At 34.9% G+C, this 23,025-nt stretch overlaps 1 protein-coding gene and 1 non-coding gene across 2 annotated transcripts; one reads left to right on the forward strand and one right to left on the reverse strand.

Annotated features, from left to right (window-relative positions):
• Window positions 1–3,032: 3,032 nt before the first annotated feature.
• LOC140803112 (probable U3 small nucleolar RNA-associated protein 11) lies at window positions 3,033–7,056 on the reverse strand. Its single transcript, XM_073158811.1, has 8 exons — window positions 7,001–7,056; window positions 6,803–6,893; window positions 6,607–6,698; window positions 6,410–6,503; window positions 6,235–6,314; window positions 5,635–5,718; window positions 3,213–3,312; window positions 3,033–3,125 (listed from the first exon to the last, which is right to left on the reverse strand). Exons 1-8 carry the CDS (start codon window positions 7,054–7,056, stop codon window positions 3,033–3,035), a joined length of 690 nt encoding a protein of 229 aa, XP_073014912.1.
• A 5,870-nt stretch (window positions 7,057–12,926) lies between these two features.
• On the forward strand, window positions 12,927–13,032 carry LOC140804086 (small nucleolar RNA R71). Its single transcript, XR_012112045.1, has one exon. It is a non-coding gene; the product is annotated as a small nucleolar RNA R71 (small nucleolar RNA).
• The last annotated feature ends 9,993 nt before the right edge of the window (window positions 13,033–23,025 follow it).

The raw sequence follows: 23,025 nt of genomic DNA on the forward strand, positions 1-23,025 counted from the left end.
AAACATAATTTTTCTGTGACTGATGTTGGAAACAAAGGTATACTTCAATGTTTTCATAACCGGATCACCTTCATAACCGGACCGGTGATCGAATCGAAAAACACATGTTGAATTTATGGTGTGACTGAAAATTGTTATATTATATAAAATAATAATATAATATTATAAATAATGAAAAAGATATAGTTACCGATATAGTGATATTTCATGCTTTTAAGTTCCCAAAAATACTCTGCCATTAGAGCAGTCAGATCCATCAAATTTCACTGCGAAGAACTACAATAATGTGTGTAAAGTTTATAGCTTATATTTTCATTGTCGAAATTCTTTTCCATAAAAATATAATAGAAAAAAGTGGGAAAATAGAGTGTTGTTTTGAATGTTGTTTATATATATATATATAATATATATTTAGAAAAATAACATTTAAAAATATGTTCTATTTAGTTATATGTGTAATAAAAGAGTTACTTTGTAGAGAGTTCAAACAAGGTCTATGGTTTATGCATAAGTTTTTAGGTTTGCTACCTTTGCTATGACAAGCGAGCAAACTTGGGCCGCCACACAACGATTTGGTATTTATAGAATTCGGTGGTGAACCCAAGTTGGTGATTTATTGTTAAATTTGATCGTGAATTATTTAGTTCTGGCCATATTGATAAGTTGTTTTTGATACTGGGTGAGAAAATTGAAGATAAGGCATTTCTAGATTTGATAAAAAGTTGTTTGAATGTAAGATAGTCAACATTGAATTGGGTGTGGTTTGTTTAGGTTGGGGTCTGCCTCAAGAATCTGCCTTGAGTTCGATGCTGATCAATGTTTAATTTAATGGGTTTGATAAGGAAGTTCAAGAATTATTATGAAACACGAATAAAGAGATTCCTATGTTCGTGGAAATGGTCTTGTATCGGCTGAAAGAGAATCAGACCATGTTTTTTATAAGCCATTGAAGATTTATGCTGTCCGATTATTGGATGAGATATTGATTGTTACTTCAGGAACAAAGATTGGTGGCTTTAAAATTGAAGAATAGAGTAGTGAAGTTATTAGAACGTCATTTGGATTTGAGAGTGGATAAACTTACAACTGTCATTCATAGCGCGGTTCACTACAAAAAAAACGGAAGGCGTAGCGACGGTTTTAATATAAACCGTCGCTATTATAGCGACGGTTTATATTAAAACCGTCGCCTATTAAATTTAGCGACAATTTACTAACACCCGTCGCTATAATAGCGACAGGTTTATTAAAACCGTCGCTATATTAGCGACGAGTTTTCATCAACCGTCACTAATATTGCACAAACTATCGCCCATGTGCGACGGTCTTGTATTCTAACGTCGCTATGTTAGCGACCGTTTTCAATCAACCGTCGCTTAATTTTAAAGACGACGGGTTTTATCAAAACAGTCGCTATAGAGCGACGGTTTAAATAAACCGTCACTTAATTTGATAAGCGACGATTTTCGTAAAACCGTCGCTATATAGCGACAATTCAAAAATATAGCGACGGATTATACGAAACCGTCGTTAATATTAGCGACGGGTTTTTAAAACCCGTCGCTATATTTAGTGAGGGTTTCGTAAAATCCGTCGCTATATTTAGCAATATTAGCGACGGTTGATGAAAAACCGTCGCTAATATAGCGACGGTTTTAATAAACCCGTCGCTTTTATAGCGTCTGGTGTTAGTAAATTGTCGCTAAATTTAATAGGCGACGGTTTTTATTTATAATAAAAATAGCGACGGTTTTTATTTTTAATAAAAATAGCGACGGTTTATTTTTTGTAGTGAACCGCGCTATGAATGACAGTTGTAAGTTTATCCACTCTCAGATCCAAATCACGTTCTAATAACTTCACTACTCTATTCTTCAATTCTAAAGCCATCAATCTTTGTTCCTGAAGTAACAATCAATTTCTCATCCCATAATCGGACAGCATAAATCTTCAATGGCTTATAAAAAAAACATGGTCTGAATCTCTTTCAGCCGATACAAGATCATTTTCCACGAACTTAGGAATCTCTTTATTCGTGTTTAATAGTAATTCTTGAACTTCCTTTATCAAACCCATTAAAGTAAACATTGATCAACATCGAACTCAAGACAGATTCTTGAGGAAGACCCCTGCCTAAACAAACCCCACCCAATTCAATGTTGACTATCTTACATTCAAACAACCTTTTTATCAAATCTAGAAATGCCTTATCTTCAATTTTCTCACCCAGTATCAAAAACAACTTATCAATATGGCCAGAACTAAATAATTCACGATCAAAGTTAACAATAAATCACCAACTTGGGTTCACCACCGAATTCTTTAAATACCAAATCGATGTGTGGCGGCCCAAGTTTGCTCGCTAGTCATAGCAAATGATAGCAAACCTAAAAACTTATGCATAAACCATAAAACTTGTTTGAACTCTCTCCAAAGTAACTCTTTTATTACACATATATCTAAATAGAACATATTTTTAAATGTTAGTTTTCTAAATATAACACTCTATCAAAACAACACTCTATTTTCCCACTTTTTTCTATTATATTTTTATGGAAAAGAATTTCTACAATGAAAATATAAACTATAAACTTTACACACATTATTGTATTTCTTCGCAGTGAAATTTGATGGATCTGACTGCTCTAATGGCAGAGTATTTTTGGGAACTTAAAAGCATGAAATATTACTATATCGGTAACTATATCTTTTTCATTATTTATAATATTATATTATTATTTTATATAATATAACAATTTTCAGTCACACCATAAATTCAACATGTGTTTTTCGATTCGATCACCGGTCCGGTTATGAAGGTGATCCGGTTATGAAAACATTGAAGTATACTTTTGTTTCCAACATCAGTCACAGAAAAATTATGTTTCAACGTTTACGGTTGTTCCGATTAAAAAATCACACAGTTTCTACACAGTTACGAAAATTGTGCTTCCCAGATTACTACAGGATATTGTTGCACGTCCCCTCCTCAGGTTATCATTCAAGAAATCTTCGTTATATAAGTATTCTATTCAACGTTTCCTTTCCTGTCGCCATTTATACACGGATCTTGAAGTGGGACTAACCATTTCATCTTCACGCAGTTTGCGTTTCTTACCCCTTTTCTGCACCAATGATGCATTAAAATGATAACACTACAGCGAAACAAGGAACAAATGAAGCGTATAACGTACTCTCTGAAATATTGATACATGTAACTCTTTCTGCATAGACATATCCGTGTATATTTTTTCTAAATCTTTTAACTGTTTTTTTCTAGCCTCTAGCTCTCGATATGAAGAATCTGTCTTCCTGCATGTTGACCATGTTTGTAGAACCCGAAAATCAGATTACGTATAAGCCATGCATAATTTATATTATTTAAATTAAAAATGAATTTTTATGAAAATATGAAGTGTTTTTATTTATTTTAAAAAGTAGATGTTTAGTTTTACCTTTTAAGGATAAATACGCGAGGTCGGACCGGAGTTTGGAGATTTGTGATAAGATTAATAATAAGACAAATATTCCTAAATTTAATTTAAGTCAAGAAATAATTTAATTTGAAGAAAAAGAATGTTTTAGGATTTATTAAATTAATGGGAGTCAAATTAGTAAATAAATTCTATTATGTTCAATATTTAATTAAAGTTTAAGTAAAATGTGTAAACATTTGGGGATGAACTAACATAGGGTAAATATATTCAAGAAATTAAACGTAGCATTTAAGCATTTAAATTGAGGTCATGTATGCCATGCAAAAGTTCTAAGCAAGATGCTAAACTAAATTAATTTGTTAATGCATTAAAATAAATATAATGAAGGTTTAAAATCTTAAACAATTAAAATGCAAGGTTTAAATAAAAATATACAATGCAAATTAATAATAATGACCAACATTTAAAATATTTCAAAGGTTGATAACTCTCCATTCAAACTATCTCTAATTACACTTCATGGTGTATTCATGTCCTATTATAATTCTCTAATTAGTAGGAAATTTAAATGCAATAAAGCACCTCATTTCTCCCCAACTAATTACCTAGCAAATGAATCAAACGCTTACGTTATGTTATGGGCCACTAGCTTAGAAACATTATCTCTACCAGAAAATTATGATATGATATGACAGAGCTCTATTGAGCAAAGATTTTACGTATGATTTTCAGATATGCACGTAGTTATAATTATTCATGATACGTTTATCACCGCACGCTTTATGATATGATGATATTTATAAGTTTCATGCGATTTTACGGTATATTTATTTGTTATTCACGATATATACATGTTGAGTCTTTAGACTCACTAGACTTGATTGTTGTAGATATTGATGAGGCCGACCAGTGAGCGATCTTGGGACAGCAGTAGTAAACCCGAGGACCTCATGTTTTAGTTTATGCACCTGTTATCTTTCAAACTCGATTTTATATGTTGGATTATTTTTAAATTGTTGTTTGAAATATTACGTTGATTTCCGCTGTTATTTTTAAAGTTTAAATTATTTACATGTTTATTTTATAAATGAGGCAAGTTATTTATTTATTTAGAAAAATTTTAATAATTCCGCAAAATTATGAATACGAAATACGGACCTTTACAGTGTTTCTATACACGATTAAACTAAACTCCTCAACCACAAATTCTAGTCTAACTTCCTCGATGTAGAAGAGAAACAAAAGTAATATGAAGGCCTAAAGCCAAGGAGAGACTGAAAAGAAATTTGGAAATCAACCAAAGCAAAACTCATCAAAAGGAAAAGGATTTGTGCACGGCGGACAGATAACCAACCATTTGATTCGATAAAGTTATGTTCTACAAGAAACATAAAAGTCATTTGGAATAAAACTAAATACCCAAAATCAAAGTAGAAAGATACAGCATAGAAAAAGGATTAATTTTTTGGAAAATGCAGCAACGATTGCCAACAAGCAAGACCCTTTAGGGAATATGATAGATAGTAGTTCATGATACAAGAAACGTCAGTTGGGTTTAAATGCTCTAGCACTTGTGCATCAATTTGATTTCTTGAACCAAAGTTCGTCATGTGGCGAGGATAAATGATGGAGAAAAGTATCATCACCTAATTTCCATAAAATTTATACAAAGAGATACAGCACTCACGGCCTTAAATATTTATCATGCACGCATAAGTGGAATTATAATTAACTCACATAGCATGCGATTGATATTCCCAATTGGTATATATTTGTGACCAACAAATCCAAAAAAGTTTTTGAAGAGAAAACTCGAACAACAGCAGGGAATACCAAAGAAGTAGAAATTGAAAACTAAATTCAATAAGAAAAATAAGATATTATGAAAAGGCGCCAAATATCACCATATTCAATCAACAAGTGAGGTATTGATAACTTAAAGGGCGTAAAGTATGGGTGTTGAAGAGACAAATGAAAGAGCTGTGAGGACAGGCAGACTAAAGCAAATTATTTCTGATTGTCAAGGAAAATTTGTAGTCCACTTCGTTTTTGCAATATAGCTTATGGATTGACGGTAATAATATCATTCGGTACTCGGTAGGGATCTTAATTGTGGGGAGGCAAGTAGAAACAGGTTATCAACCTGGCAATCCAATTTCGTAGGAGGCAATTGACTAAAAAAAATAGCTTTCAGTACCTCAAAATAACTTTAGGCAAGTCTTTAAAAGCTGATGGGTTCCCTTGTTGTGAAACTTTTTTGCGTACTTCTCTTGCCTCCTCCCTAGAAAGAGAATCAACAACCAACCAACATACTTCATGAAACACAAAAATATCTACTAAGCTCAAAATGCTATACTATTCAGAAATATTTGACATGCACAATTTTATGCATTAATATTTTTGTGACCATTACATTACCACCAAATCACTGTCTTGGATGAAAAAAAATCTGTCATTTGCAGACACACAAGTGTTGACATGGAATTCAAGTGATTCAAACAGAAGTTCCAGAGAAGACAGTCTCATTGCCCCTTGGTCATTGAACTTTTGAAATTGGCCTTCGGATAGTTTTATATTAATTTCCTAGTATACATATTAGACGTTCTTTCTAAAGCAGAAGGGAATAAAATGACTTTGAAGAAATAAATTAATTGAGCTATCAGAAGCGACCATATCTAATAATGAGAAAAGAATAAACTTTGGTGGTGACATAATTGTTATAACATGAAATTGACTACTCTAAAAAATGGGTATGAAAACTATCAAGAGTCAGCAGAAAAAGGGCTTGATCACTCACCTGTTGCCGGCATAATAAACATGTTTGGATGATGACTGATTGTCAAGAGAATGCAGCATACCATTAAGTCTTTCAATTTTCTGCATCCAAAAATTTAAATTTCAGAATAAAGAACCTGCATGACAGCTATCTCGAGAATCCGAGACCCAAAAAACCAGAAACACTAAAATAAAACCTTTTTTTCAGTTTGAAGTTTCTGCAAAATATATCCAATGTCTTGGGTCTTCATCAACATCAGCTCTTCGTTACTGTACTTATTAGCGTGGCTCCTTTACAAAATCCACATTCAACAGCTAATATTCAAATTACACTCAAATAAATATCCTCAAAAAAGAACATATAACCTCATAAAAATAAAATTTTCCAGCTTACTCAGGTTTATGGACTCCGCCAACAGTTTTTGTTTTAATCATCTTGAAGTAAAATTCATCTGGGTTCCTCAATGCTGCTTTTTCCTTAAGTTTCTGTTATAAACACGCAGAAGCGACTTACCATAAAATAAGAACTCGCCAAATTTCGTTCATAAAAGGCCACCAAAACCAACAAGACGCAGGGTAGTAGAAATTACCATTAATGTCGGCTCCTTCTGGTGATAGGCTCGTGCACGAATGACATAATCTTTATGTTTTTCGAGCAGCCCAAATTTCCTTCTCAAATGCCTGATACACACAACAAATCATCAATTGAGTGAACCGGAAATATACGTCAAAATATTTCAAAACGGGAAAGAAAGAAATTAATGGCCCCAAAAAATAATCACACTTACGGCTGAGCGCGTTCCTTGTATGCTTTTCTTGGAATAGCATTCCTTAAAGATGACATCTTTTTGCTAGCAAAAAAAATTCACAGAACTTTAAAATCAATTTACGCACTTCAGAAGGCAAAAACCAGTACAGAAAACATAAAGGGCTAACAAAAATCTTGAGTTGAAATAATTAAACTGTGAAACAGCGAAGATTATCGGTACAGAAAAAAAACAACGAATTTCTTTCGTATTTACACCAAATTCAAAATAATTATTAAGCACAGAAGACTCGCCTGTGGAAAGCAGTGAAGTCTTAGGGTTTAAAGGAGACACCAATGCAGAGAATCTTGATTTGATGAAAAGTATTTTATATTGTGGCAAAAAAATTATTCTAAATTAACTAAAATTCAATCATGCAAATTGGCTTCCGGATTGAGTGCAAAAACTTATGTGAGACGATATCACGAATCGTATTTTGTGAGATGGATCTCTTATTTGGATCTTCCATGAATAATATTACTTTTTATGCTAAGATTATCATTTTTTATTGGTAATATCGATAGGGTTGACCCGTCTCACAGATAAAGATTCGTGAGACCGTCTCACAAGAGACTTAATCCTGATTGAGTATACAAATATACACACAACACACAAAATTATGATATCACAGAAATAGAAAAACAAAATCTTGATATTATATTAAAAAATTTAGAAATAATTTTTATATGATTTTCTTATAATTAACTAGAATAATTACTTAAATATGATAGCTTTTATTATTTCAAATTTATGAAATTGTTAGAGATGATATCATACTTTAAAAGATTAATTTGGTTTATAACCATAAAGAAATATTTATTAGCATATGATAATTATAGACGAACCACAAATTTTATAAAAATAGGCTTTGGCGATATTTTTTATTAAACAAAATAAAATATTTTATCATTTGTTTGAGCTGATTTTTGTTACATAAAAATTAGATAATGACATTAAATTTAATTACTTCAGGTCTCTTAATGTTTAATAATACTAATATCATTGTGCATGCAATTATTTGATTAGAGTTTCTAATTTTTAGATTAAACTATGAAGATTGATATTGAAAATATTAATGATTCTTTAGTTATAGTTTGGAATTAATACTTAGATAATGAAAAGGGTAAGACGACAGTTTTAACGACGATTTCGCGATCCGTCACCGGAGGCTGTGTCGCATTCTATAAGTGATCGAGCAAAACTTGCACTGTGAATTCCCCAATAAAATATGATTTTGTATGCTCAAAAAGTAATCGCAAGTGCACGATGTCAAGTAATAATATAGTGTATGTGAATACGAGTATCGTTCCACTGAGGACTGTATTTAACAATTATTATTTTAGTTATTAAACTTTAGCGACGAAAAGTGATGGATTGTGTTATAACTATTAAAATGCGAGAAAGTTAAATAAACAATTTCAAAGATCAAATGATGAAATGTGAATTCTAAATCGATTGATTGAATTTCAAATGATAGAGGAATTTGTTGGGAATTCTGGTTCACCTACCCCTTATTAATTAATTAATTCGTTCGATTGTGTTCTACGCTTCCGACAGGATTTCCTATTTAATTGAGCACACTCTCTCGAGCTATGTCAAACTAATTCACTCGAATGAAGTAATTAAATGTCTTTAATTATTTATCAAGAATGAATCGCATTCCGATTAATGAAACCCCCTAGTTTTCGACCCTAAGGACTATGACTATCGGCACGTATCCAATTTCATATATCTATGCAAATTGTAGATCCGCGAATTATACTACTCGATCCTATCACTAGTTATTCTCTCGAACTCACTCGTGATATAAAATGGTCGTAAAGTTAGCTACGCTCAACGACACAATGAAAATCGTAGAATAAACAAGAATAAATCACAAATCGACATATATAAATTAACCAACTAAAAGTTCGGGGTAGGATCCCCTTTTATCCCAACAAATAATAACGTTTAGCTACTAGAATTCATAATTAAAATTCAACAAAACAAAGTTTAAAAGATGCAAACAAAGTTAGAAATACTAGAAGTGACGAAAAACGCAAGAAACGATGCCCGGAATCTTTAAATCTTCAGTCCAAGCGCGGAGTGCTCTCCAAAAACTCTTGACGGCTGAAGAATTCTGTCTGAATCCGTTGAATCTCGTCCTCTCCCCTTACCATATCATCCACCCTCCAAAAATTAAGGAATGGAATCGAGATTGATCTTTTCCAAAAATAGGTGGCGCTCGGGCGGTAGAAAAGTACCGCTCGAGCGCCACACCTTCTGTAAATCTCCCTGGGAATTGCGGCCTTTGCGCTCGGGCGGTAGAAAACTACCGCTCGAGCGCCGTTATTTCTGTCGAAGTTCTTGGGGTGAGTGGCTTTCGCGCTCGGGCGGTAGAAAACTACCGCTCGAGCGCCGTTCTTTCTGTTGCCTTTGTCACCTTTCGCGCCCGGGCGGTAGAAAACTACCGCTCGGGCGCCACTCATTCTGTTTGTTGCCCTCTCATTTGTACACTTTGCTCCATCTTTGGTTTTCTGGTCACTTTTACCTGCGAATTCGTCACAAACCAGTGAGAAATGATAGAATGCAAATGTTTACTAAAAAATAAACAAAATGTAAATGAAATGCATGCATGCACAATGCAAACACAAATAAACCAATGCAATAAAACACGTAAAAACGACACATATCAACCACCTCATACTAACCTTTTGCTCGCCCTCGAGCAAAATAGGTTAAAGCACGAGATTTTAAACAAACACAACGAACACAAAACACTCAAACAAGAAATAACTAACACAAGTAAATGTCAATGGTGAGTTAACAACGTTTATGTTCATGCCTCAGTTTACTTTTCCACCTACAAATCATGCTCAAGTCAAATCACAAACGAATACTCATTCTCATCTACACATAAACCTCGACACTAATTTGAACGTGTGTGTGTGTCATGATGGGTCTAGTCATTCGTACTTCAAATAGATCAATTATCAAATCATGCGGGTCACTCAATTAACACTTCAATACAAGTCTCACTAGCATGCACCCCCGTGTCCATTTATCACTAACCATAATTTGAACTTTATTCGATTCTTAGGTGCAGATAAGGGTGTCGAAAAGAAGGAAAATAAGCTCAAGTTGCTAAAAGTCGGGAGTACACCGATCATTTTCATTGTGCAATCGTCAAGACTTTTCGTCTGACTTTCTTCGTCTCCTTACATCTCCAACTTTTAGCCTAGGAATAGAATTTCATTCCTTTTATTTCGGCTCCCCCTCACCTTACATCTCCTTTTTTTCTTTTTCTCAAAGTTCTTTTTGCAAGAAACTTTGTTATTTCAACTTTTTTAGATGCACAATTTTCACACATGTACTCCCTAGGCTAAGAATATATAACTTTGGATTACAGCTAGTTGGGAGTATGACATTTTGATTCAGTGCATTGGAAAGGAGGTAAATGTAAAGTTCAAGGCAAATCAAATTTTCTCATTTAAGGTCCCAATTAGTGGCTTATTTTCACGGGTTTACATGCTAAATCAACTCATAAATGGTGCCTTTCAAGTTAACCACACAAAACTTTCAAATTTTGCCATTATTCCTACGAAATTCTAGTCCCCACACATGTGTGCTCACAAAGTTCAAAATTTGTACCAAAATTCATGTTTCAACAATCAAGAGTATCATTCATGAAGTGACCCAAGCAATATCTTTGTATATTATCAAATTCAACATCATCATTGGCGCATAAATTATGTCTTCTCACCATAAACGACACTAGACAACATAAATGCAACGAATAACTAAGCAACCATAACAATCTACCCCCCCTCATACTAGAGTTGTGCAATGCCCTCATTGCACAAAACGAAACAGACACTAAAAATGCAAACACAAATGCAGACACACAAATAAATGCACGAATGAAACAACGATAGGAAATAAACATAACGCGATAGGAAAAAATAAAAAAAAAAAACAAATAAAATAAAAATAAAATAAAATTAAAAAATTAAAAAAAAAAAAAAAAAAAAAAAAGAAGGGACAGAAGTGACTCCCCTCTCAACTGCGCTTGTCAGGTGCTCGCTTTTTACGCTCTAAGTACACGTGCTTCAGACGTGGAGGCCGTGGTTTTAGCTCACGTGTTGGCGGTTCCTCACTGCTTGACTTCTGAGTGGTCAAATCTCTTCGATCCCCCATGTCCTCCAATTTCATCCTTTCTGGTTTCGTCCATGGATGGTTGGCATTAAAGTATGCACATCTTTCAGATATTTTGTCATCCAGTTCATCCTTCAATTCGGTGGTGGGGGTGACTTTCAATGAATCCTTCATAGTATCCTGCACAAATCGACACACAAGTGAATCCGATGAATCAACTATAAAACACTCATTAGTGTGCAGTGGGTGCTTAAGTGCATTAAAAACATCAAAAGTAATTTCTTCGTCGCCCACTCTCAGTCGCAACTTCCCATCTTGCACATCAATCAGTGCCTTGCCAGTCGCAAGGAATGGTCTACCCAAAATCAGAGGCATCTCTGTATCCTCCTCCATGTCGAGTACCACGAAGTCCGCAGGAAAGATAAACTTGTCCACTTTTACTAGCACATCCTCAATCACTCCGCGGGGGTACTTGACAGACCTGTCAGCCAGTTGCAAGGACATCCTCGTCGGCTTAGGCTCTCCTAACCCAAGTTTCCTGAAAACAGATAGAGGCATAAGATTAATACTTGCACCAAGGTCACACAACGCTTTACGAAAAACAACATCCCCAATCATGCAAGGGATAGAAAAACTCCCTGGGTCTTTTAATTTCGGTGGGATTTTGTTTTGCACCAAAGCCGAGCAACTCTCAGTCAAGTTCACTGTCATGTGATCCTCCAACTTTCGCTTGTTAGCTAAGATGTCTTTCAAAAATTTAGCATAGCTTGGCATTTGCATCAAAGCATCAGAAAAAGGGATATTAATGTGCAGTTTTTTGAATACCTCTAAAAACTTACCGAATTGCGCATCCAATTTCGCCTTTTTCAATGCTGCAGGGAAAGGAGGAGGAATAACAATCTTATGTTGTGCAGTGGGTGCGGGTGTAGGGTTAGAAGACTTACCTTGAGATGATTCAGTCTGTTCATCCGGCACTTGACTTTTTCCTTTTTCTCTCGGCTCTAGAATCTTTCCACTTTTCAGCTCAATGGCTTTCACTTGCTCTTTTGGATTAGTCTCGGTATTGCTAGGCAAGGTGCCCGGCTCTCGGTTTGCTATCATCTTGGCCAACTGTCCAATCTGAGTCTCGAGCCCCTTTATCGACGCATCTTGGTTTTGAAGCCTAGTTTCAGTGGATGAGATAAATTTTGACATCATTTGCTCCAAATTTGACTTTTCTTCTTTGGGAGGATCGGATCTGTACATCGGCTGTTTTCCATACTGTTGTCCTCCCTGTGGTCGATTCTGACTGTTTTGGCCACCCCATGAGAAGTTGGGATGTTGCCTCCATCCCGGATTGTATGTATTCGAATAAGGGTCATTCCGTGGACGGTTTTGGACTCCCACTTGATGCACAGGTGCTCCTTCGGGCACATAGAATGGATTTCCATCTTGACAGTCTTTCACATAGTGCTCACCTCCACATTTTTCACAGAATATCTCTTGGAGACGCATGGCCGTGCCACCCATGTTCAAGCCGTCCAATTTCCTGTTTAAGACATCAAGTTGTGCAGTAATAGCAGATAAATCAGTTACCTGGTGAATCCCTGCACTTTTCCGCTGATTGTTCCTGTCAGATTGAGGATGATAACTGCTAGCAGCCATCTCCTCCAACAACTCATATCCTTCTTCCGCAGTCTTCCTCAACAGGTTCCCACACGCAGCAGCATCTATCATAGTACGGTTAGGAGTAAGCAAACCGTAATAAAAAGTTTGAACGACTAACCCAAGTGGTAACTCGTGATGTGGGCATCTTCGTAATAGATCCTTGAAACGCTCCCACGCCTCATATAGTGACTCTTGATCGAACTGAGCAAATGTTGTAATGTCAGCTCGCAGCTTCATGGTTTTTGATGGAGGAAAGTATTTTATGAGAAACGCCTTCGCCATGTCCTCCCATGTAGCTATCGAACCTACAGGTAAACAATTCAACCAAGCTTTAGCTTTATCACGCAAAGAGAAAGGAAATAAACGCAGTCTAACAGCATCATCAGAAACTCCATTAAATTTAAAAGTATCGCAAATCTCAAGAAAATCCGCGATGTGTGTGTTTGGATCGTCCACAGCAGTTCCTCCAAATTGGACGGTGTTCTGAATCATCTGGATAATGGCTGGTTTGATTTCAAAGTGATTTGCCCGCACAATAGGCCTCACAATGCTAGGGCGTGCACCATCCAAAGAAGGCTGGGCATACTCTAACATTGGTATGCGGCGTGGCATCTCAATCTGTCTCTCTTCGCGGCGCTCCTCCTCATGCTCTTGCTCGTGCCTCTCCATCAAGTCTTTCAGTCTTTGCTGCTGTCTTCTCCTGCGAAGCGTTCTTTCGATTTCAGGGTCGAACTCAAACTCCACGTCAAGTGACCTTGGCATGCACTAGACAAGAAACCTGGAATAAAATATGGAGTGTTAGCTTAATAAAATAAAATACACTAAAGAAAATAACTGAAAATATAATTGTAGATTAACAGTCCCCGGCAACGGCGCCAAAAACTTGATCGAGCAAAACTTGCACTGTGAATTCCCCAATAAAATATGATTTTGTATGCTCAAAAAGTAATCGCAAGTGCACGATGTCAAGTAATAATATAGTGTATGTGAATACGAGTATCGTTCCACTGAGGACTGTATTTAACAATTATTATTTTAGTTATTAAACTTTAGCGACGAAAAGTGATGGATTGTGTTATAACTATTAAAATGCGAGAAAGTTAAATAAACAATTTCAAAGATCAAATGATGAAATGTGAATTCTAAATCGATTGATTGAATTTCAAATGATAGAGGAATTTGTTGGGAATTCTGGTTCACCTACCCCTTATTAATTAATTAATTCGTTCGATTGTGTTCTACGCTTCCGACAGGATTTCCTATTTAATTGAGCACACTCTCTCGAGCTATGTCAAACTAATTCACTCGAATGAAGTAATTAAATGTCTTTAATTATTTATCAAGAATGAATCGCATTCCGATTAATGAAACCCCCTAGTTTTCGACCCTAAGGACTATGACTATCGGCACGTATCCAATTTCATATATCTATGCAAATTGTAGATCCGCGAATTATACTACTCGATCCTATCACTAGTTATTCTCTCGAACTCACTCGTGATATAAAATGGTCGTAAAGTTAGCTACGCTCAACGACACAATGAAAATCGTAGAATAAACAAGAATAAATCACAAATCGACATATATAAATTAACCAACTAAAAGTTCGGGGTAGGATCCCCTTTTATCCCAACAAATAATAACGTTTAGCTACTAGAATTCATAATTAAAATTCAACAAAACAAAGTTTAAAAGATGCAAACAAAGTTAGAAATACTAGAAGTGACGAAAAACGCAAGAAACGATGCCCGGAATCTTTAAATCTTCAGTCCAAGCGCGGAGTGCTCTCCAAAAACTCTTGACGGCTAAAGAATTCTGTCTGAATCCGTTGAATCTCGTCCTCTCCCCTTACCATATCATCCACCCTCCAAAAATTAAGGAATGGAATCGAGATTGATCTTTTCCAAAAATAGGTGGCGCTCGGGCGGTAGAAAAGTACCGCTCGAGCGCCACACCTTCTGTAAATCTCCCTGGGAATTGCGGCCTTTGCGCTCGGGCGGTAGAAAACTACCGCTCGAGCGCCGTTATTTCTGTCGAAGTTCTTGGGGTGAGTGGCTTTCGCGCTCGGGCGGTAGAAAACTACCGCTCGAGCGCCGTTCTTTCTGTTGCCTTGGTCACCTTTCGCGCCCGGGCGGTAGAAAACTACCGCTCGGGCGCCACTCATTCTGTTTGTTGCCCTCTCATTTGTACACTTTGCTCCATCTTTGGTTTTCTGGTCACTTTTACCTGCGAATTCGTCACAAACCAGTGAGAAATGATAGAATGCAAATGTTTACTAAAAAATAAACAAAATGTAAATGAAATGCATGCATGCACAATGCAAACACAAATAAACCAATGCAATAAAACACGTAAAAACGACACATATCAATAAGCAACGGGAGTTGAGGGACGGTTCTTTGGAAGAAGATCGTCGCTATTTTTGCGACGGTTTTAAGAAACCGACGTTAATATTAAACGACGGTTTATACAAAACCATCGTTAATATTAGCGTCGGTTTTAAAAACCCGTCGCTATATTTAGCAACGATTTTGTAAAATCCGTCGTCATATTTATCGGCGGTTTTTTAAAAAAACCGCCGTTTAAGAAGCGACGGTGTTTATCAATAAAATCCATAAAAAATAACTACTACGCAAAAATTAAAATTATGTATTAAATTTTTTGTAAAAAAAAAACTTTCAGACCTGATTTGCGCGAAGATATGCAGCTTCACGTAACGCTGGAAGATCGCACCGACGAGGAAATCTACGAAATAAATAGGAAAAAATGTTAGTACAAAATAAAAAAATCGAAACATCAAAAAATTTGATAGAGTTTCGCTACTACCTGAGATAGATGAAAAATCGTTCAAGGAAATGTTCGCGAACCTCGGTATATATAGAATCATAGCGACGGTTTTTTCCCAAACAGTCGCTATATAGCGACGGGTTTCTCTAAAACCGTCGCTATATAGCGACGGGTTTACCAAACTGTCGCTATTATAGCGACAGTTGGGCATATACCGTCGCCGATCTAGATCGGCGATGGTATTTTCATAACTGTTGCGGATCTAGATCGGCGACGGTTGATGCATAACTGTCGCTATTATTCCGACTGTTTGGGCATAAACCGTCGCTATATATAGATCGGCGACAGTTTATTCATAACCGTCACGGATCTAGAAGGACACACATCATTACTTAACAATTTAAGCAACGGTTTATTTAATCTGTTGCTCTATAGCGACCATTTTGATAAAACCCGTCGTCTTTAAAATTAAGCAACAGTTGATTGAAAACGGTCGCTAACATAGCGACGATAGATTACAAGACTGTCGCACATGGGCGACGGTTTGTGGAATTGTCCAATATTAGCGACGGTGGATGAAAAACTGTCGCTAATAGCGACGATTTTAAAAAAACTGTCGCTATATAGCGACGGTTTAGGAAAAACCTTTGCTACGCCTTCCGTTTTTTTGTGGGGCCCTTAACTCCTAATCGTGATTAAAATTCAATTAGATTAGCATTAATTAATTACAGCGGAAAACGAGTTAAAATTTTCTTTACAATGAGCCCAAAACATATTATTTGAATACTAAAAATAATATTTCATCTCACATCATAAAACATGCCCACACGTAATCAAAACAAACTAAATACAAACAACCACTAAACCTCAACTCAACCATGACTTCCTCCAGAAGTACTATCTCCGGTCTCCTGATAACTCGAAGTACCTGTCATTGTCAACATAAAAAGACAACAACAGCCCCCTCTGGAGTGAGCAAAGCTCAGTCTGAAACAACCACAACATATACCACAGATATCTAAACAATGATATATGATATGCAATGCATGTATGTCATGGAGGTATCAGGTCAAATGTCCATCCACTAAGCACATGTCAGAATCCAACAAATCGCTATCAAATCAATGCTCGAGCTGGCACACCTGCCTCAATCAGAGATACTCGTATGATAGCGTCGACAAAGCGCCATCAAATCCAAAATCTCAATCAATCATCGGGGCCACAAATGATTATGCTTTAAGGGTCATATAATACCAAACATAGCATCGTGTTCACAAACCCCAGAATCAAATCAAATCATATCAGGTTATCCAAGGATCATAGCTCAACGTGCATGTAATGTATGCCACATAAAATCAACAAATATGGCATATAGACATGTATTCTCAATCCATTCATTCACACATATCATAATACAGATACCTGTTGTATGTTACCCGGTCGCAACATACCTCAATTCTTCGTTTCCAGTCCACTGTAGCTTTAGATTTCAGTATAAAAATCTATCTACATCAATAGCATATTCATTTCAATCAATAACCTAATTCAAATTCAATAATATAAGTTTCAAATATCTTTTGAAACTTCAAAAAGTGATATCAAATTCAAATTGTAGAATAATTCAATTCCGACTTCAAAACTTAGTTTCTTGTCGGTTATTCTACTGCATATATTTATCAGAATTAATAAAACTGACAAATAATTCTCCAATCTCAATCAAACGATTAAAATTCTCTAATTATAATAAATTAGGAATAATTCAAAATAACATCACTATAATATTCTCTACTCCGTTAAAATCATACACTACTCAACAATTTTCAATTTTTGTATGATTTAATGATTTATTGGATTTATTCCAAAAATCGACGAATTTAAAACATCATCAAAAATATAAAATTTATACCACAAATCGAAGACCTCATGTCAACGATCCCAGAACTGAAGTCGGTTCGTCGATTAGATAAACCGATAAATCGCACGATCGAAAAGAAAAAATCAAAACTCTTAATATTCGCTCGTTCTCTCGACTCACTGCAAGAGTCGATTGAATCAATTCAATTTATTCATATTTATCTTTTTTGTTTTTTTAATCATATTATATTATTTACGAAATTGCCATCATTGCCATCACATAATTACGAAAATGACATCAAATAATTACGAAAATGCCATCACATAATTATGAAAATACCATTGACATTTTAGCATCGGTATATCATTTTGGACCAGTCAAACGATCCAATTTTTCAAAATTCAAAACATGAAACTTCTATATCTTTGAGTTTTCTTCGTTATATCCAAATCTCAAATCATTTGGACTTCATATGAAAAAGATATGTCATTATTTACCATTTTACCCTTAAAATTTATTCATTATTTTTCAACTTATATTTTTCAACTTATTTACCAAAATGCCATCAAAGCTATTTTACAAGTGTTTAGTCTCGGGGTCTCACATTTTTGTAGTGAACCGCGCTATGAATGACAGTTGTAAGTTTATCCACTCTCAAATCCAAATCACGTTCTAATAACTTCACTACTCTGTTCTTCAATTCTAAAGCCATCAATCTTTGTTCCTGAAATAACAAGCAATATCTCATCCAATAATCGGACATCATAAATCTTCAATGGCTTATAAAAAAAACATGGTCTGAATCTCTTTCAGCCGATACAAGATCATTTTCCACGAACTTAGGAATCTCTTTATTCGTGTTTAATAGTAATTCTTGAACTTCCTTATCAAACCCATTAAAGTAAACATTGATCAACATCGAACTCAAGGCAGATTCTTGAGGCAGACCCCTGCCTAAACAAACCCCACCCAATTCAATGTTGACTATCTTACATTCAAACAACATTTTTATCAAATCTAGAAATGCCTTATCTTCAATTTTCTCACCTATTATCAAAAACAAAATATCAATATGGCCAGAACTAAATAATTCACGATCAAATTTAACAATAAATCACCAACTTGGGTTAACCACCGAATTCTTTAAATACCAAATCGATGTTTGGCGGCCCAAGTTCGCTCGCTTGTCATAGCAAAAGGTAGAAAACCTAAAAACTTATGCATAAACCATAAAACTTGTTTGAACTCTCTCCAAAGTAACTCTTTTATTACACATATATCTAAATAGAACATATTTTTAAATGTTAGTTTTCTAAATATATATATATAAAACATTCAAAACAACACTCTATTTTCCCACTTTTTTCTATTATATTTTTATGGAAAAGAATTTCGACAATGAAAGGTCCGGTTATGAAGGTGATCCGGTTATGAAAACATTGAAGTATACTTTTGTTTCCAACATCTGTCACAGAAAAATTATGTTTCAACGTTTACGGTTGTTCCGATTAAAAAATCACGCAGTTTCCGACACAGTTACGAAAATTGTGCTTCCCAGATAACTATAGGATAATGTTGCACATCCCCTCCTCAGGTTCTCATTCAAGAAATCTTCGTTATATAAGTATTCTATTCAACGTTTCCTTTCATGTCGCCATTTATACACGGGTCTTGAAGTGGGACTAACCATTTCATCTTCACGCAGTTTGCGTTTCTTACCCCTTTTCTGCACCAATGATGCATTAAAATGATTACCCTACAGCGAAACAAGGAAAAAATGAACCGTATAACGTACTCTCTGAAATTTTGATACCTGTAACTCTTTCTGCATAGACATATCCGTGTATATTTTCTCTAGATCTTTTCACCGTTTTTTTCTAGCCTCTAGCTCTCGATATGAAGAATCTGTCTTCCTGCATGTTGACCGTGTTTCTATACACGATTAAACCAAACTCCTCAACCACAAGTTCTAGTCTAACTTCCTCGATGTAGAACAGAAACAAAAGTAATATGAAAGCCTAAAGCCAAGGAGAGACTGAAAAGAAATTTGGAAATCAACCAAAGCAAAACTCATCAAAAGGAAAATGATTTGTGTACGGCGGACATATAACCAACCATTTGATTCGATAAAGTTATGTTCTACAAGAAACAGAAAAGTCATTTGGAATAAAACTAAATGCCCAAAATCAAAGTAGAAAGATACAGCACAGAAAAAGGATTAAATTTTAGGAAAATGCAGCAGTGATTGCCAACAAGAAAGACCCTTTAGGGAATATGATAGATAGTAGTTCATGATAGAAGAAACGTCAGTTGGGTTTAAATGCTCTAGCACTTGTGCATCAATTCGATTTCTTGAACCAAAGTTCGTCAAGTGGCGAGGATAAATGATGGAGAAAAGTATCATCCCCTAATTCCCATAAAATTTATACAAAGATACAGCACTCACAATGACGGGATAGTATTGATCTCTGGGAAGAAATAGAAGTCCAGTAGAAAGTCCAGACAAGACAAAAAGGACACACGGCCATAAATATTTATCATGCACGCATAAATGGAATTATAATTAACTCACATAGCATGCGATTGATATTCCCAATTGGTATATATTTGTGACCAACAAATCCAAAAAAATTTTTGAAGAGAAAACTCGAACAATAGTAGGGAATACCAAAGAAGTAGAAATGGAAATCTAAATTCAATAAAAAAAATAAGATATTATGACAAGGTGCCAAATATCACCATATTCAATCAACAAGTGAGGTATTGATAAATTAAAGGGGGTAAAGTATGGGTGGTGAAGAGACAAATGAAAGAGCTGTGAGGACAGGCAAACTAAAGCAAATTATTTCTGATTGTCAAGGAAAATTTGTAGTCCACTTCGTTTTTGCAATATAGCTTATGGATTGACGGTAATGATATCATTCGGTACTCGGTAGGGATCTTAATTGTGGGGATGCAAGTAGAAACATGTTATCAACCTGGCAAATCAATTTCGTAGGAGGCAATTGACTAAAAAAAATAGCTTTCAGTACCTCAAAATAACTTTAGGCAAGTCTTTAAAAGCTGATGGGTTCCCTTGTTCTGAAACTTTTTGGCGGACTTCTCTTGCCTCCTCCCTAGAAAGAGAATCAACAGCCAGCCAACATACTTCATGAAACACAAAAATATCTACTAAGCTCAAAATTCTATACTACTGAGCAATATTTGAACTGCACCATTTTATGCATTAATACTTTGTGTGACCAGTACATTACCACCAAATCACTGTCTTGGATGAAAAAAAATCTGTCATTTGCAGACACACAAGTGTTGACATGGAATTCAAGTGATTCAAACAGAAGTTCCAGAGAAGACAGTCTCATTGCCCCTTGGTCATTGAACTTTTGAAATTGGCCTTCGGATAGTTTTATGTTAATTTCCTAGTATACATATTAGACGTTCTTTCTAAAGAAGAAGGGAATAAAATGACTTTGAAGAAATAAATTAATTGAGCTATCAGAAGCGACCATATCTAATAATGAGAAAAGAATAAACTTTGGTGGTGACATAACTGTTATAACATGAAATTGACTACTCTAAAAAATGGGTATGAAAACTATCAAGAATCAGCAGAAAAATGGCTTGATCACTCACATGTTGTCGGCATAATAAACATGTTTGGATGATGACTAGTTGTCAAGAGAATGCAGCATACCATTAAGTCTTTCAATTTTCTGCATCCAAAAATTTAAATTTCAGAATAAAGAACCTGCATGACAGCTATCTCGAGAATCCGAGACCCAAAAAACCAAAAACCCTAAAATAAAACCTTTTTTTTCAGTTTGAAGCTTCTGCAAAATATATCCAATGTCTTGGGTCTTCATCAACAGCTAATATTCAAATTACACTCAAATAAATATCCTCAAAAGAGAACAGATAACCTCATAAAAATAAAATTTTCCAGCTTACTCAGGTTTATGGACTCCGCCAACAGTTTTTGTTTTAATCATCTTGAAGTAAAATTCATCTGGGTTCCTCAATGCTGTTTTTTCCTTAAGTTTCTGTTATAAACACGCAGAAGCAACTTACCATAAAATAAGAACTCGCCAAATTTCGTTCATAAAATGCTACCAAAACCAACAAGACGCAGGGTTGTAGAAATTACCAGTAAAGTTTGCTCCTTCTGGTGATAGGCTCGTGCATGAATGACATAATCTTTATGTTTTTCGAGCAGCCCAAATTTCCTTCTCAAATGCCTGGTACTCACAACAAATCATCAATTGAGTGAACAGGAAATATACGTCAAAATATTTCAAAACGGGGAACAAAGAAATTAATGGCCCCAAAAGATAATCACACTTACGGCTGAGCGCGTTCCTTGTATGCTTTTCTTGGAATAGCATTCCTTAAAGATGACATCTTTTTGCTAGCAAAAAAAATTCACAGAACTTTAAAATCAATTTACGCACTTCAGAAAGACAAAAACCACTACAGAAAACATAAAGGGCTAACAAAAATCTTGAGTTGAAATAATTTAACCGTGAAACAGCGAAGGTTATCGGTACAGAAAAAACAACGGATTTCTTTCGTATTTACACCAAATTCAAAATAATTATTAAGCACAGAAGACTTGCCTGTGGAAAGCGGTGAAGGCTTAGGGTTTAAAGGAGACACCAATGCAGAGAATCTTGATTTGATGAAAAGTATTTTATATTGTGGCAAAAAATTTATTCTAAATTAACTAAAATTCAATCATGCAAATTGGCTTCCGGATTGAGTGCAAAAACTTATGTGAGACGATATCACGAATCGTATTTTGTGAGATTGATCTCTTATTTTGATCTTCCTTGATAAATATTACTTTTTATGATAAGAGTATTATTTTTTATTGTTAATATCGGTAGGGTTGACTCGTCTCACAGATAAAGATTCGTGAGACCGTCTCACAAGAGGCCTACTCCTGATTGAGTATACAAATACACACACAACACACAAAATTATGATATCACAGAAATAAAAAAACAAAATCTTGATATTATATTAAAAAATTTAGAAATAATTTTTATATGATTTTCTTATAATTAACTAGAATAATTACTTAAATATGATATTATTTTATTATTTCAAATTTATGAAATTGTTTGAGATGATATGTAGTGCCCAAATTCAGTACACGTATAACCCATGCATTTATTTAATTGTTGAAGCATGTATTTAATTTTAAAGCGAGTCTTAGTAGTGCATGATTTATGAAATTTCATTATTTTAAATTATTCATGTTTATGTGATGCACGTTAAAATATTTTTTTCGAGTTTAATATTTCAGGCGATTATTCGAGGCAGGATCGATGAAAAGACCGGTGAAGATTTTGGCAATTTAGAATGTGATATTTTATTTTTAAGATTTAGGATGGGGCATTTTAAATAAATTATAGAGTTTTAGAATTTTAAAGTCTTATTTATGTATTGAGTGATTTAAGAGTTTAAAACTTTTAAAATTGGTGTGTAATTATTTTAATTGTAGAGTTTGATTAAATTAGTGTGGGTTACCCTTTAATTAGTATTTTTAATGAATTAATTTAGCACTAATTTCTCCTAATTAAAA

This window comes from Primulina eburnea, chromosome 10, assembly GCF_022965805.1.
Source record: "Primulina eburnea isolate SZY01 chromosome 10, ASM2296580v1, whole genome shotgun sequence".
Classification (NCBI taxonomy): domain Eukaryota; kingdom Viridiplantae; phylum Streptophyta; class Magnoliopsida; order Lamiales; family Gesneriaceae; genus Primulina; species Primulina eburnea.